This window comes from Dipodomys ordii, unplaced genomic scaffold, assembly GCF_000151885.1.
Source record: "Dipodomys ordii isolate 6190 unplaced genomic scaffold, Dord_2.0 Scaffold146, whole genome shotgun sequence".
Lineage (NCBI taxonomy): Eukaryota > Metazoa > Chordata > Mammalia > Rodentia > Heteromyidae > Dipodomys > Dipodomys ordii.
In genome coordinates this window covers 420,306-435,654 of record NW_012267362.1, presented here as the reverse complement: position 1 = coordinate 435,654, position 15,349 = coordinate 420,306, and the positions used below count along the sequence as shown (strand labels likewise).

At 45.1% G+C, this 15,349-nt stretch overlaps 1 protein-coding gene across 1 annotated transcript; it reads right to left on the bottom strand.

Moving 5' to 3' along the window:
- Nucleotides 1-13,358: 13,358 nt before the first annotated feature.
- Kcna2 (potassium channel, voltage gated shaker related subfamily A, member 2) lies at nucleotides 13,359-14,858 on the bottom strand. Its single transcript, XM_013031882.1, has one exon. The coding sequence runs from the start codon at nucleotides 14,856-14,858 to the stop codon at nucleotides 13,359-13,361; it is 1,500 nt and encodes a 499-aa protein (XP_012887336.1).
- Between the last annotated feature and the right edge of the window lie 491 nt (nucleotides 14,859-15,349).

Sequence of the window (15,349 nt, the reverse complement as noted above, 5' to 3'; positions counted from 1 at the left end):
AATATTTTGCAGTACCATCTGGCACAAAGCCCCTGATACAGGCAGGGTACTACTACTACTTCTCTTTCTCTCTCTCTTTCTCTCTCTGTTTCTCAGTCTGTCTCTCCCCTCCCCCTCTCTCACACACACACATACACATACCTTCATGCAGACCTTGTGAAGTGTATGAACTTCCTTGTAAGGATACATAGATCATTATATGATCTATAACATTCTATACAGTAAAGACAGGAATGGAACCCAGTCATGACTCCAAGGCAATCTCCCAGTCTTAGAATTTGGGAAGCCTGTAGGAGCCCTTTAAAATTCTAGCCCCTTGGGATATTAGAAAGATTTGGCCCTGGGGCTGCTCTGAATTTGTGTGGGCCTCACTGGAATTTGATGGAACAGAGTTCTTTGATCATGGGTGGCCATTTAAGTCAAATGGTTCAGATAGGCAACTTCCAAAGGCCAATCTGACCCCAGAAATAGAAATTCCTGAAGAGACAGAAAAGTATACAATATATCCTATGTCCCTCGTCCCAATGATATGGCTATCATGGTTGCCACTGTGACTATGTGCTATAGATATCCATTCATTCAGTTTCTACTTCTTGTGCCAGGCACAGTGTCAGATGTTGGGATTCAGATGAACAAGATACTAAGGCACCTAATTTAGGCAGGGAGAGAAGGCATCACAAGTCATACCAATAGAAAAACTCTAATTTTACTTCTCACATAGTTGTTGGCTCTTCAAACCATCAGCGAAACAGAGTGTAAATCTCTCATGGCAGCAGACCTGGAGAGAGGCAGATTTTCCTTGGTAGAGGCAGCGGTACAGATGGGAGATTTCCCTTCTTACTTCACTACAAACCATTAAGCATGTGGAGTCCTGGCTAGTGTTCAGGCTGGGATAGGTACAAGGCCAAAGAGACTTGATATTTTCTTGATAGGTCAATCCTTTACAATTGTATTGTTTTACTGACCTAAGTAAGACAGAGTTTGGGAGTAGGTGGCTTGCAAGAAAAAAAGGAAATGGCTAATCATATTGAAGTTCAGGTGGAAAATGGATCAAAGAGATGTAGACTTGCTCATTTGCTTATCATTTGAATAGCATGAATTTCACACCCAAATTTGTGTTTTTTTTCTCCCACTACTGTGCTAAATCAGCCTGAGAAGACTTCAGGTCTGGATTTTAGGACTCAGGCTTAAGTCCAGCTACTACTTCAGAGGCAGATTAATGGAAAGAAAGTCATGGGGGCAAAAGCCAGGTCTGGCTCCGAGTCAGGCACTAGCTTACACGTAGTGATTTTCTGTCTTCCTCTCTTGGAGGGAGGACCCACAGAGAAGAGCATCCTGAGCACCAAGTTCAAAAATAGCTTTCAAATGAATAAAAATAGCTCTGGTCAAAATAATTTTTCTTCCTGGATATTGGAGAAATTCTAAATTTGACCAATAAATTTAACTTTGGGAGCCATGAACAGCTGTGGAAACTGCACAGAAAAATGACCATGCCACCATGCCATACATAATTTCAAGAAGTTACTTGGATCAATCATGGTACCCTGTGACACAAATGAAAAACCCCAGGATCAGAAGAAGTTGGAAAAATCCTTCAACTTTTATGTCTCAGATTGCAGAGTATCCTGGCCTAAGTGGATCTTTTGGGTGGAATCCAAGAGAAGACACATTCCCCCTCTCCTCCTCCTCCTCCTCCTTTTCTTCTTCTTCTTCTTGCTAGTTCTGGAGTTTGAACTCAAGACCTGGGCACTGTCCCTGAGCTTTTTTGCTCAAGGCTAACGTTTTACCACTTGAACCACAGCTCCACTTCTGCTTTTTTTGGTATTTTTTTGGAAATAAGTGTCCCATAGATTTTACTGATTGGGCTGGCTTTGAACCACAATGCTCATATCTCAGCTCTTGAGTAGCTAGGATTACAGGCATGAGCTACCAATGCCCAGTTACATTCACATATTTTTTATTGATCTCTCATAATGTGCCAGTTTCTCACTTAATCTTCATAAGTCAGGCTTGGTTATTCCTTTTCCAGATGTAAGAAAATTGAGGCAGAGAAAGAGAGAGAAAGAGAGAGAGAGAGAGATTCACTGTGGTCACAGAGCTGGTGAGGAACAGAGCTGGTGATTCAAATCCTAGTATTCAAATCCTAGTCCTGGAGCTGTTCTTTTTCACTAAAGTTAATTTTCTCAGTTGGGCCAAGCGAATTTAACTCATTTTATTCACTACACAGGCCCCTGGACGAGGTGGGCTTTCCCTTTCATACTCCACCCTACCATCTGTCTCTCTGAATTGGGACTTACAGAGAACAGCTCAGGAGTCTGGCCTTTGTGATGAAGAGTGGACAGGGCATGCCCTAATCCAGAAGATCACACATCCTGGGAGGTCTATTCTTAAACTTGCTGAGTTTTCCTTCTCCAATGTCGAGAAGACTGAAGGGAGAGCACTAGTACCTTTTTTTCTCCCATTTCCCCCTTGCTTCTCCCTAACAAGACCTAACCAATCAGGGTCAGAGAGAAGTCTCCTCAGCAACCACAGCGCATCTTCTTTAAGGCAGGAGAGACCAGCAGAAGACACCAAGCCCAGAGCTTGACTCCATTTCCTATTTATTTGAGGCAAGGAACTCTGCCTCATTAATCAGCTTGGGTGTTCTGCAGAGGTGGAGAGGCCTTTCACTGGGAAGATACCTGCAGCAGCAGTTGTCCCAAATGCTTCTCCTCTCCTCCTTACCCCTTCCTTGTCATTTCAGTACCTGGTACCTGGAAACACAGCCTTCTGAAGTGAGATGGTGGTGGTGCTGTGTCCTAGGGCAAAGTGTGGCAGAATTTGAAGGGATAAACTGGGCATCTGGAGGGAGAGACTTGATTGCAAGTTGTGCAGGCTGGTGGCTGAGAATAATGACTTCCCTATGGTCATCCTCAAAACTGTGGCTATGCTTGGAACATTTGAATGCTAGAAAATCTAGTTTTGGACTCCATTAGGCCCCAGAGGGAATCAGACAGAGGTATCTCCAACAGCAGATGTGTGTATGGGGGAGGAGGGGTACAGGGACTTGAACTCAAAGCTTGGATGCTGTTCCTTAGCTCTCCCTCCCCCACCCCCACCCCTGCAAGGTTGGTGTTTTAACACTTGAGCTACGTGTTCGTTTCTGGGGATTTTTGGTGGTTAATTAGAGATAAGAGTCTCACAGATTTTTCTGCCTGGTATAGCTTTAAATCTTGATCCTCAGATCTTAGTTTTCTAAGTAGCTAGGCTTATAGACAGGTGTGAACCTCTGGCGCCCCGCTGGCTCTTCGTTTTTCAGAGGCCACAGCAGATATTCTCACTTAAGTGCTTAGAGTTGGTTGAGTTAGACCCCCCTGGGCACCAGAGTAATAGGCAGAAGTGGGGTTAGGTGTGGGGACAATAAGACCTGCAAAGGTGGGCACAGCTGGAGTTAAATTACTTCCTGACTGTCTTTGGTCTTCTGAGTCCCAGTTTCCTGCACAGAACCCAGGGAAGACCAGGAAGTGATGATGTAATGGGGGAGGAGTGATATCTCAGATAGTCCCCTGACATCCCCATCCCTACCCCTGACCCCCTTGTCTGCACAGGGCTCTCAGGCAAGTGCAGATGGGCACACAGCCATCCTGGAGGGACAACCCTCTTCTGTGCTGCCCTGGCCTTGGGCTAGGCCTCATGGCTACAGAAATCAGAGTGTGGGTGAGGCATGCATTCTTGAATTTTTGTAGGGACCAGAATCTAAACAGGTCAGGAAGAAAGAGGGTGGAAATCATCAGTGTCTGTTAAAAATTTTATTTTATTTTGTCTTTCATTTCACACAGAATGATGTTAAAATAAATCCTCAGTAATATATATTTATATACGTATTTACTTGTGTCAGTATTTACAAAAGACTGTGGAGCTCTATGAAGTCTATGTACACCTATGATCAGGTGGACAGGCAATGTTCATCGAGGCACATATGTACACATATATGTATATCCTATGTACAAATATCAGACCCTACTGACACAGGAACTCTCAGCTGCAGAAGTTCTGGGCAGGGGCAGTGTTGGTGGGGCTGAAAGCTTCCAGATTATGTCAGCAAGAATGATTAATATCTATACATCCTGTGCAATGCAGTTACAGCTGGTGTCTAAATTTTCATGAAGCAAACAAAGAGTTAAATGACTCCCAACTCCCATGAGTCCTCCCCACAAATCCTGCTCCGCCTTTGCTTCCCATTGGTCCCCAGTCTCTTATCACCATGGAGACCTCAGTTCCCTTTCAGCATCATCCTTACGAAGCTTTGCCATCAGCCGTGGAGTTCCTTCTCCTACTGATCTCAAGGAGGCTTATTCATCTGCTTCATTTTTTTTTTTTTAGTTTTCAGCAATGATTAGACACATGACATGGGAGGGTAGCTACAGAGCATGCACAAGCAGAAAGGAGGGCAGTGGGAACCCTAATTAGAAGTCTGCACGGCATGAGCCTAAATGAGCGGCCATTTCCAAATTTTATATATGCTGTGTATATATAAAATCTCCAGAGACAGCCTATATAAGCACAGAAGCACACAAGGATAGAAAAGGAAACAGTATCTCCCATTACTACTCTGTCCCTTGTGGGGGCTAGAGAATCTTCCTTGTTTTGCTGGCACCATTAATCCTGATGGTTCCAAGATTACCTTCAGTGGAGGGAGGAATGCAGGATGCAGAAACCCAGGAAGAGGCCAATTTGGCCGGGGCTTTGTTTGCCCAGCAGGCTGAAGCTCAATCATGGGACTTTCCAGCTTCCTGGGGCCCTTCAAATGAGGGAACCATCGAAGCACGACAACAAAGGGAAACTGGGTCGCTGGATCCCACGTGAAGGCAGAACTGGGGCAATTACAGAGCATGTTCAAACCCTCAGGAGCTAAGCCTCACCTTGCCATTGTCAGCCAGGCCTCTCTTCATGCTTTTCTAAGCCTGGAGCTGGTTTGCAACTTTGTAGCCCATCTGAAAGGTCAAAGCCCCTGGACCTACACTTTAGAAGCTCAAAAGGCAGTAGTGTCAGCAGCTAATAGTGTGAAAAGTGAGTCCTGAATATTAGGTTCTTTCCAGCTCCTCCTCTTGCTTTCTCTGTAAGCCCAGAGCATGTACAGAGACAAACAAGGCTTTGGTGTCCAGGGAGTCATTGCAGGAGAAGTAGGGCCTAGAGGACTCTCACAATGATCTAGAGGCCTACGACTGAGTCCTCTGGGTAGTTACCAAAGGCCTTCAATTCTCTGGGTGCTGCAGCAGCTGTCCACATTATTATGTAATCACACCTGCCCTGTGCATCCGTCAGTGGAATGATACAGGGACTTCTCAGCTGCAAACTCATCTGGAACATATCTGACTATTTTAGGAGCTCAGAGATGCACAGGAAGTTACATTCATTTCCACGCAGAGGCCCATGCAGTATACGTGGCCACCCAGCCAGGCTGCTTCAGCTATCCCAGTTTATTACCAAATAGTCAGGCTAAGTCTGAGTCAAAAGTTTCTACTACCTGATCATAGCTAATGTAACCAGATTGGAGGGCTTCTAGAAGTGTGGGGAGAGAGATGGCCAACACTTCTGCATCACCTCAGTTGCTTCAAACACTAGTGAGAAATCCTTGCTACCCAAGTCTAGGAAGAGTGTCCATAGGCAAAGGCAGGGGGAGAAGTGCTTCTCTGTGAGTCTTCCACATTGCCAGGTTAAGGTGGAGGAGAGTGCATTGAGGCTTTCATCCAGCTATTTCTTGAGTGATGGATAACACTCAGCCCCCAAGAAGTAACTAATAATTTAAATGCTTGTTCTAGTATCTACACCTTCAACCAAGGTTTGGTCAAAATCAACCACAGAATTGCTTTCCGTTTCAAGGATTGCTACAGGTCTCACCTTTGGCGGGGGCGGGGATTCTGTAGTTCTTTAATTAAACCAATACTTTTAAAGAACTCATACAACTCCAATTTAGGGCACCCATCATTGACAAAGAAAAACAGTCCATTGCCAGGTCTTCTGACTTTCCACTCCCTCACAGCTACAAAGTTGGCTATATCTTTTCTGTGGCTATGTTACAGCTAGGGTAAGTAGCATAAAGGATAAAGCACCTGGCTCTTGGGTCACACCTCCCTTTAATCCCTGAGTCAGGCAGCCACCTGGGAGGGAAAGGAAATGGGTGATCCTGGAGCCTGTTCTTTTGTTTGAAAGAATGCCTTCTAGAGAGTTCCCAGCAGAAAAGAAAAAATAAAATAAAAAGGAGTAGAACTAGAGAGGCGGAAAGAATCTAAAGATAGGTCATTTTAAAATCTCAAGTAAATGCAGCTTATTCCTTGGATTGCCAAAATGATCCTAAACTGTGTGTGGGGAGGGGGGAGGGTTGATAACTGTATATCTGTGTGCTTTTTGTCAAATTATGGCATACATATATACATATACTATACACATATATACACACAGATATATGTATATATGGAAAACCTCTAATAACTCAGGACCAATTATCCCAAACCTTTTCTATGATAATTTCAGTATAAAGAGGCAAATAACAGCAGGCATTATCTGATATGCCAGGATGTGCCTCACTGCTCATTTCTAAGTCTGTCTTGTAGCTAGTGTCATCCAACCCATCTCTTTGGTCTGCTTTGTGTCTGATTCTGTACATTGAGCACTGAGGTTTAGGAGGTGGACCCTGAGCGATGCAAGATCCTCTGTCATCTCCAAACACTCCACTTACTAAGGCAAGGGAGTTTATACTCACCTACTTTGGAAATAATTCTTTTTCAATAATAACAATGGCTGAACCACATGTTTCCTCAATCCCACTCTAATAACCAGAATTGCAAAGCAACCAAGACGTTCCTTTCCCTGAGGTTTCTCCGTGGTTAACTGAGGTTTGGCTGTACATGTCTATAGAGCAAAGGAGACTGAGAAGGAATGGAATGGGCCCCTGGGGTTGCCAGCCTTCTTAATGGTCTGAATATTTAACCTCACAGATGTTTCAGGAAAGAAGGCCTACTGCAGTAGGTGGTGGGGTCCTTCTTTTGTTAATAGTATACCCTAGCTCCCTTTTCCCCCCACTCCTGAGCCTACCCTCTACCCAAGCCCACAAAAGCATGCTCTCCTCTGTATTTCTTCTGAGTCCTTTGGGTTGAGCAAGTCAGCCTGTCTTGAAGGAGTCAGAGGGTTATTTCCAAATCTACCTAGGCCACATTCCCTCATATCTGTCTCCCTAGGGGAAGGGAGGAGGGGCTGCAAAAGGATCAAATAATGGCTTTTAGTGCATGGAAATGATGTGTAATGGCTCAGGCTGCTTTATTCTTATCTATTGGTAAGCATTTTCCTGCAGACTTCCATTACACCCTGCCAGACTGATGCAAAGTCAACAAGGTGGACTGGAAGTTACTCCATCTCGATGCCTAGAGGTTGCAAGGGTGCTGAGTGAGAGTGGGCAGAAAGGTGAAGCAGGCAGAGAGGAGACAGAAACACACAGACAGAGAGGTGCACTCAGGAAAGAAAACGACAAAGAACAACTCCTGTGGGCTTTCCTTGTGAATTTGCATTGCTTCTCCTATGTGTCCATTCCAGAAGGAGGTCAGAACCTCAGAGGGCAGAAGTCATGTGAACATGTCAGAAGAAGGAACTGTAGACAAAGACTAGAAATGGATGCCCACAAGTCAAGGGCATTATTTGATAATCCAAGTACTATCTATCACTTTTCAGTCCTGAGAACAAGGTTTTTGAAAGAACTATTGCTAAAGAAAACAGTCACTATTGATTTTTTTATTGCACTTTTCCTCTTTAAAAATATTCAAACACAAACAATGAGAGATGGAGCTGAGCTTTGGTGGAAAGGAAAGCAGAAAGAAGGGCAAAGGGTAATCTGAGGAACAGACTCATCCCAGATGATAGGGGATTCCTCACCTCCCTCCATGGAAAAACCAAGGCTGCTCTCAAGCCCAACCAAGTCTGAGAGTAGAGATGATGGTCACAACCGCTACTGAGCTCTCAACATCACCTCCTTATGATTGGTTCACAGGTTAAGGTCAGGAGGTGAAGGTCATGAGTTCAGACTTGGCACTGGACACTTCATCATGGCCAGAGGAACCTCCATTGTGTAACCAGGAGCCCCCTGGGTGTGACAACCCTTTCAGACCAGGCAGCTACCCCTCATACACTGGGTATACAGCAGGGCTCAGCTCCTGTGTTCCTCCCATAGCCTAGGGTGTAATAGTGTCACCCCCATGTATAGTTTCCACAGGGGCTTATAGTTTCCTTTGGGGGAGGTCAGCCTCACCTCTCTTGTTCACTTCTGTGGACAGCACTGAGACACTCAGCCTGAGGATATTCAGAGAGTGCTGCCCTCTGTCAACCTGGATTGTTGATGCTGATCTGTTATGGCTGACCATGAGGAAGTTGTCCAGGGTTCATACAATGGAATGACAGCTCTTAGGAATGCAGATAGGACAAGCTAGTCCTGAAGTCCTCCTCATAAGGAGCAGCAACATGAACGGCCTGGGGACTTGAGCCCGACTGGGGACTAGGCCCATCGGAGCTTTCCTAAGAACCTTTTCCATACCTGGATCTTCCCTGGGGGGCCTCTTTTTGAAGGTCTCATCTTTTGAAAAGGTCTCAGAAGCCCTGCTGAGTGAGATAGAGGCAAGCCGAGAGGAAGGGGGTATCTAATACCACTGACATTCCAGGCAGGACAGAGTCTTAACTAAATTAAAATTGACCTCTCAAATTAGATTTGAACGAATGAATGAAAATTTGGCTCTTGAAAAGCTTACTCAGAAAGTTGACAACTCGGTTATTTTCTCTCCCTGACAATTTGTTCATCTTTCCTAGGCCTTTTCCTCTCCAACTGTCTCCCAAACTCCAACCTTCTTCTGTTAAACCCATGGAGTTTGAGCCTACAGAGGCACTGAAGTTAAGGAAAAAGTCAGTATCTTGACCTGGAAACACATAGGTTAGTGCATGTTGCACTAACTTTATCCCAGATTAGGTATCTACCCCCTGCTAGAGGCCGCACTTGTGGATTTTAGATCCATGTCCAAAACTCCCTGCTATGTTTCTCCTCTATGGAGATGGGCACTGGACCATCATTAGGAGAAAAGAGTGCCACAAAAGAGGAGACCATACCCAATCCGAACTTCAATTTAGGTGAATTCCTAGCCAAAACATATTTAGGCCTCAGTCTCCCTAGAAAGAAGAAACATTCCAAGGGTAATCACAATTGTGGATAATCTGTGTGTGTGTGTGTGTGAGAGAGAGAGAGAGAGAGAGAGAGAGAGAGAGTGAGAATGTGTATTTGTGTACTGGGTCTTCAACTCAGGGCTTCATGCTCTTGCTTGGTTTTTCTCTCAAGGCTAGCACTCTGCCACTTAAGCTACACTACTACTTCTGGCTTTTTCCTGGTTAATTGGAGGTAAGAGTCTTATGGACTGTTCTGCTGTAGCTGGCTTTGAACCACCACTCTCAGATCTTAACTTCCTAAGTAGCTAAGTTCCCGGCAATGAATGGTCAACTAATCTTACAAAGAATTTAAGTCAGGTATTAGAATATAGGATAAACAAATCAGAGCCTCTAAAAATTAATTATTTGCTTCTTCAGCCTTAGGCTAATATTCTCAATCACATCCTACTTAAACTGGACTGTTTTGCCATTTCAAGGCACAGCAACTGAATGGACGGCAGGCCTCCCTGGGGGGCCTGGCCAGGAAGGAAGAGCATGCCTAGAATTGAACACCCACAGAAGGGAATCAGGAGTTGACCTTATTGGACTGGTGCCAAAGAGAGAGTGAAATGCCATGAGCAATTAAAGGTGGCTCATTTTAAGAGGCCAGTCAATACAGAGGCTCAGTTTTCTGACCTGGCCCTCAACAAAGCTGCTGGGGAGGAAAGAACAACATGAGTCCTGTACTCAAAGAGCACTGGGGGTATCTTTGCCCTGGTTCAGGGCTCCGAGATCCTACAATTCCCAAGAGCTATCATTGCTTTTAAGAGAATGGGGTTGAATCTGGAGATCCCAGGTATTGGGAGGAGGGGACCTTGAGCTTGTGGCCTGTCTGGATGGACTTACTTTGAAGGAAAAGGCATGGCTGAGAGACTCATTTTAGGCTGCTAGCTCCATGAGTCTTTCCAATGCTGTACACCTGAGGTGGTAAGAGGATGAGATTTCTGCTTGAAATCTCAGAACTGAACTGGAGGTGAGAGAAGTTACTAGAGAAGCAAGATCACAGGTGATTAAACCTAATCTTTTCTCTGTGCCAATGAATGTATAGATCTTGGGGACACAAAGCAAGGGATCTGACTATGTCTGCATTTTGTGTATCTGTATTGTGTGTTTGGGGGCACATGTGTAGTATTTTGTGTGCCTAGTGTAACTATGTACATTATGGGCATATGCTTAGTTTGTGTGTGTTTGTGTGCAGAAACAATAATATGTTGTGTGTATTTTGTATGCATGCGTATCTATGGTATATGTGTAGTTTTTGTGTCTTTTGTATCTGAGATATATGCTATGGAATTATTTGTGCATATGTAGGTCTTTTACATTTTGCATGAAATTTTTAATATGTATTTTGTATTTGTGTGTGGCAATGATGTTATCTATTTTGTAGGAGATGTGCGTGCATGTATGAACAATTTATAGCCACAGGATAAGGTATCTTCCTCCCTCCTCCCTTTCTATTGTAGGCCTCAATTTATGAATTGCTTCAGTTCTCTGTTCTCCAAAAACCTGTTTCCTTCCTACCTCGTGTCTTGAAATTCAGCACCATCTCCTATGAAAGAGAGGAAGAGAAGCACAGAGGCTTCGTGCTGAGCATGAGATGCCCTGCAGAACCCTGGAGATGTAGGTGACCAGGAACTAATGAGCACCCTGGGTTAGCACCCTGAGCTGGTGTTCCCCACCCCGCAAGACAACAGTAAGTGCTAACTGACAATGAGGCCTGGAGTAGAGCCACCACTACACAGCCTGAATACCATGATTCACTATGTTTGGGGGAATTTTAAGCCATTATATCAAAAGGTCAAGCTCAGCCTGTAAGGCAAAAGCCAGGGCCAACCTATTCTCTGCTTCTAGGCTGTGCAAGGCTCATTCATAACTAATCTGTTCTTGGAGGGGGATGTAGAGGACAATTCTTTACCTGTCCTTTGGTTCCTCCCCCCCCCCCCCCCCCCCCGGCCCCCTTTAAGGAGCTCTTGTTACCAATGAATGGGAAGAGAGTTTGAGTCTGACATTCAAAGTGATGCTTTTAAGTCAACTAGGGACTGTCTCCCTTGGTCCGAGACATTAGAAACTTCCACATGGAAGGCTCCTTTTAAGTCCAGATCAGTGGGAATCCTACTCCTGGGTTTCAAAGCAGGGGATCCCTTCTAGCTTTCTAGGGGACAGGTTCATGAATAAGATGACTGCAGAACCAAATGATATTGAAAACCAAACAGAACGGAGAGGATGAAAATGGAGATGAGTCATGGGATGGACTGAAGAGAGGAGGCCTGGGGTGGGTCTGACCCAGGACAGCTGGCGCTGTGAGGGCCAATAGGGCCCTTGTGCACTCAGTAAGACAAGCTTCAGCCATGGAAAACTGAAGCTGCAGCACATGGAGGGCAGAAAGACAATTCTAATATTTAGGAATCCATGAAGACTGGAGTATCTGAGACAGTGGCAGCAAACCCAGGCCTTGTGGGGTTACCAATGAACCCATTGGGCTACTTATACAATAAACCCACCAAGCAGTGAATTTGCTCCTGAGCCAGAACTCCAGAGAATGAATATATATATATATACATACATACATATACATATATATATGTGCGTGTGCATATAGTGTACATATACACACATAGGTATGTATATATATGTATCTGCATACATATATATACTCTAGTGCACATAGTCAAACACATGCATAAATTGCCCTGTGTCAAAAATATTGCATAAGCTTATACAATGTTCCAATGCAATTTTCTATAGCTAGCTAGGTAGAGGAACACATGAGCAAGAGATACCTGATATATATTTATGTACACTGGATCCACAGACCTGCTTGTCCTCAAGACTGATGCCCTGGTTAGCTGTGAAGTTCTGCCCAAGACTAGGTTCATTCCTAAGGTGCAGTCTGTGAGTGTTTAGACTTTGATTTCCCTGTTCCTTCTCCTGGCTTTGCAGAGGTCTGTCTCTCATTGAAATAACAGAGTTGGGTAGGCTGAAGGGCTGGAAATTTTGGTTCCCCATTCCAAACAGTCTAGTTTATTTATTTGTAATGGAGGGCTTTTGCCTTCTGATGGGGAAAAACAAACCAACAAATCCTAGATAGATACCATCCAAGGCTATTAATACTCTATGTATGAATACTGTGTAGGCTACTAAGAAAATAGGTTAGCTCCTGTGATTTAAATATCCAGTTTTCATGCAATGGACACCCATGCAGCTCTGGCATCACTAGTAAATTTCACTGCAGTGTCAGCGTGGCTGGGCAACATCATTAGGAAAGCAGACATCTCTAAACTCTAATGTAAATGAAGAGATCAGACATGGTTTCTTTGTGGTGTGTCTGTGTGTGTATGTGTGTGTGTGTGTGTGACCCTGAAGCCTGCAAAAATATGGTGACAACCGAAACTGAGAAGTCCCCTGATTGGGAGCTTCTCCTCACAGCCAAAGGGAATGAATGTGAAAATTGGACAACTCCTATTCAGTCATACTAACTAATTGTCCTTCCCCTAGGATTCCCTCACATCAACACTGCAGAGGGGGGGAAAAAGCAGAATGCAGCATTTTCTGTTATGAAACCCAGGCCTCCAGAGCATCTACTTGGCAACTGTAACTCACAAACCCCAGCCTGTAACACAGAGAGTAATTCCAACACACAGGACTGTGTGTTCTTTTCGATGCAAAAAAAAAAAAAAAGAAGAAGAAGAAGAAGAAGAAATGGAGTGAGGAATGACCTTTTGAATAATCATCCGAGCTTTCAAGTTAAGCCCTCTGTGGTGGGGCAGGTGGGCTAAGTAGGGGATGAGAGGAGGCCATCTCCTGGGTGTTGTGTGCATTTAATTAGAAAGGATGAGTGGTGCTGATAGAGTGGGTTATACATAGGAAATGAGGTTACCTGATATATCTTTCTGAAATCCTAGCTCCATAAGGTGACCCTCGTCTTTGGAAACCCCTAAGCCAGTGATAAAGATTTGCATGAAAGCCATGATAGATATTCTGGGTTCTAAATCAAAAATCTTAAGATCAAAAGTTACTTGCACGACTATTGCTTTCCATGCAGAACCAGATGTACACTGTAGAACACACTGACTACAATGCAGGCTATTATGCAACATCTGCATTAGTCCCATGGAGCCGTGAATTATGATAATAGGTTTCAATCAGACATCGGTTAACATTTTGGTAATATTCACATAGTTTGTGTTAGCCAAGGTACAGTTGGCCGTCTTTAAGTTCTCCTCTCTAAAGTCCTCGTTACTGTTGTTTACTCCCTCCTGGATCTCCATGTAATCAGACTTACTTATGGTAGAGGCACTTCTACTTTTCTTTAGGTCAGGGGAAGATGGGATCTTTGGACAGCTTGTCACTTGCAAGTACTGAGCCTGCTCCTCTCCCTCTGTCTCCCGGTGGTAGAAGTAGTTGAAATTAGACACAATGACAGGGACTGGTAAGGCAATGGTTAACACACCTGCAATTGCACATAGGGAACCCACTATCTTTCCCCCAATGGTAGTTGGAACCATGTCTCCATAGCCTACGGTTGTCATGGAGACGACTGCCCACCAGAAGGCATCCGGGATGCTGGGGAACTGGGATTCTCTCTCATCAGCTTCTGCAAAATAGACAGCACTAGAGAAAAGGATGACCCCGATGAAGAGGAAGAAGATGAGAAGGCCCAATTCTCTCATGCTGGCTTTCAGGGTCTGACCTAGAATCTGGAGACCTTTGGAGTGTCTGGACAACTTGAAAATCCTAAAGACTCTTACCAGCCGGATGACACGAAGGATGGCCAGTGACATGGCCTGCTGGCCCTGCTGAGCATCCTCTGGCTTCTCAGCCAGCTCTGTCCCCAGGGTGATGAAGTAGGGGATGATGGCCACAATGTCAATGATGTTCATGATGTTGGTGAAGAAGCCAGCTTTGCTGGGACAGGCAAAGAACCTTACCAAAAATTCAAAGGAGAACCAGATGATGCAGAGAGTCTCTACAATGAAGAAGGGGTCAGTGAAGGAGGTGGACTGCTGGTACCCGATGGTACTGTTGGAGTAGGTGTGGAAGGTCACCCCACCACCGTGCATGTCTTCATTCTCATCCCGGAAGATAGGCAAGGTTTCCAGACAGAAGCTGACGATTGAGATCAGAATCACCATGACAGACACAATGGCTATAATCCTGGCAGGCCCTGAGCTCTCAGGGTATTCAAAGAGAAGCCAGACCTGTCTCTGAAACTCATTTTCAGGCAGAGGACGCTCTTCCTCCTTGATGTAGCCTTCATCCTCCCGAAACATCTCCATTGCTTCTTCTCCTAACTCATAGAACCGGATTTCTTCAGAGAATATATCTAAGGGCACATTCACAGGTCGCCTCAACCGGCCCCCAGATTGGTAGTAGTACAAAATAGCATCAAAGCTAGGGCGGTTGCGATCGAAAAAGTACTCATTTCGGAGGGGATCAAAGTACCGCATCCGCTTCTTGGGGTCTCCTAAGAGGGTCTCTGGAAACTGGGCTAAAGTCTTTAGCTGGGTCTCAAACCGCAGCCCTGAGATGTTGATCACCACCCTCTCACAGCACTCGTGGTCTGCCTCTGGGTCATAGGTGTCTTGTGGGTGCCCAGGGAGGGCAGCAGCCTCATCCGCTGGGTCTCCGGTGGCCACCGTCATAATTAGGACTGAGAGAAGCGCCTGTCACTACGCCTTGCAGATGCCTGGTGGCAAAAGGGCTCAGGGTGCTGCTAACGGCCCCAGGAAACACAGCAGCATTGGACCGCACTCCTGCAGGAGAGCCCTGGAAGCTCTCTGAAGGCTGGAGAGACAGAGGCAGTTGGGGACATGAGACCACTAGGCATTGGACACCAGCAGCCTGACCTAGCCTATTGTTTACTGCCTCCTCTTTCTCAACCAAGAGTTCAGAAACAAGATGATCACTATGTCTCCTACCAATACTAGAAGCAGAATTTCTTTTTACCTTGTAACTTGTCTGGGAACCTTTGAGGAACAAGGAGCAATCTCTCAAGGAAGCTGTGTGTATGGAGGGGGGGTGTACAGAATCCTCTGCACCACAAAGCATCCTGGGGCTGAGCCCTATCCTAAGAGGTGAGAAAGGAGCCCTGTTCAGGTGCTAGCTACCATCTTGGGGCTATCTGTATCCTGGG

Coding starts and splice junctions, on each gene's coding strand:
- Kcna2 (XM_013031882.1), bottom strand. CDS start 14,858: ATGACGGTGGCCACCGGAGACCCAGCGGATGAGGCTGCTGCCCTCCCT.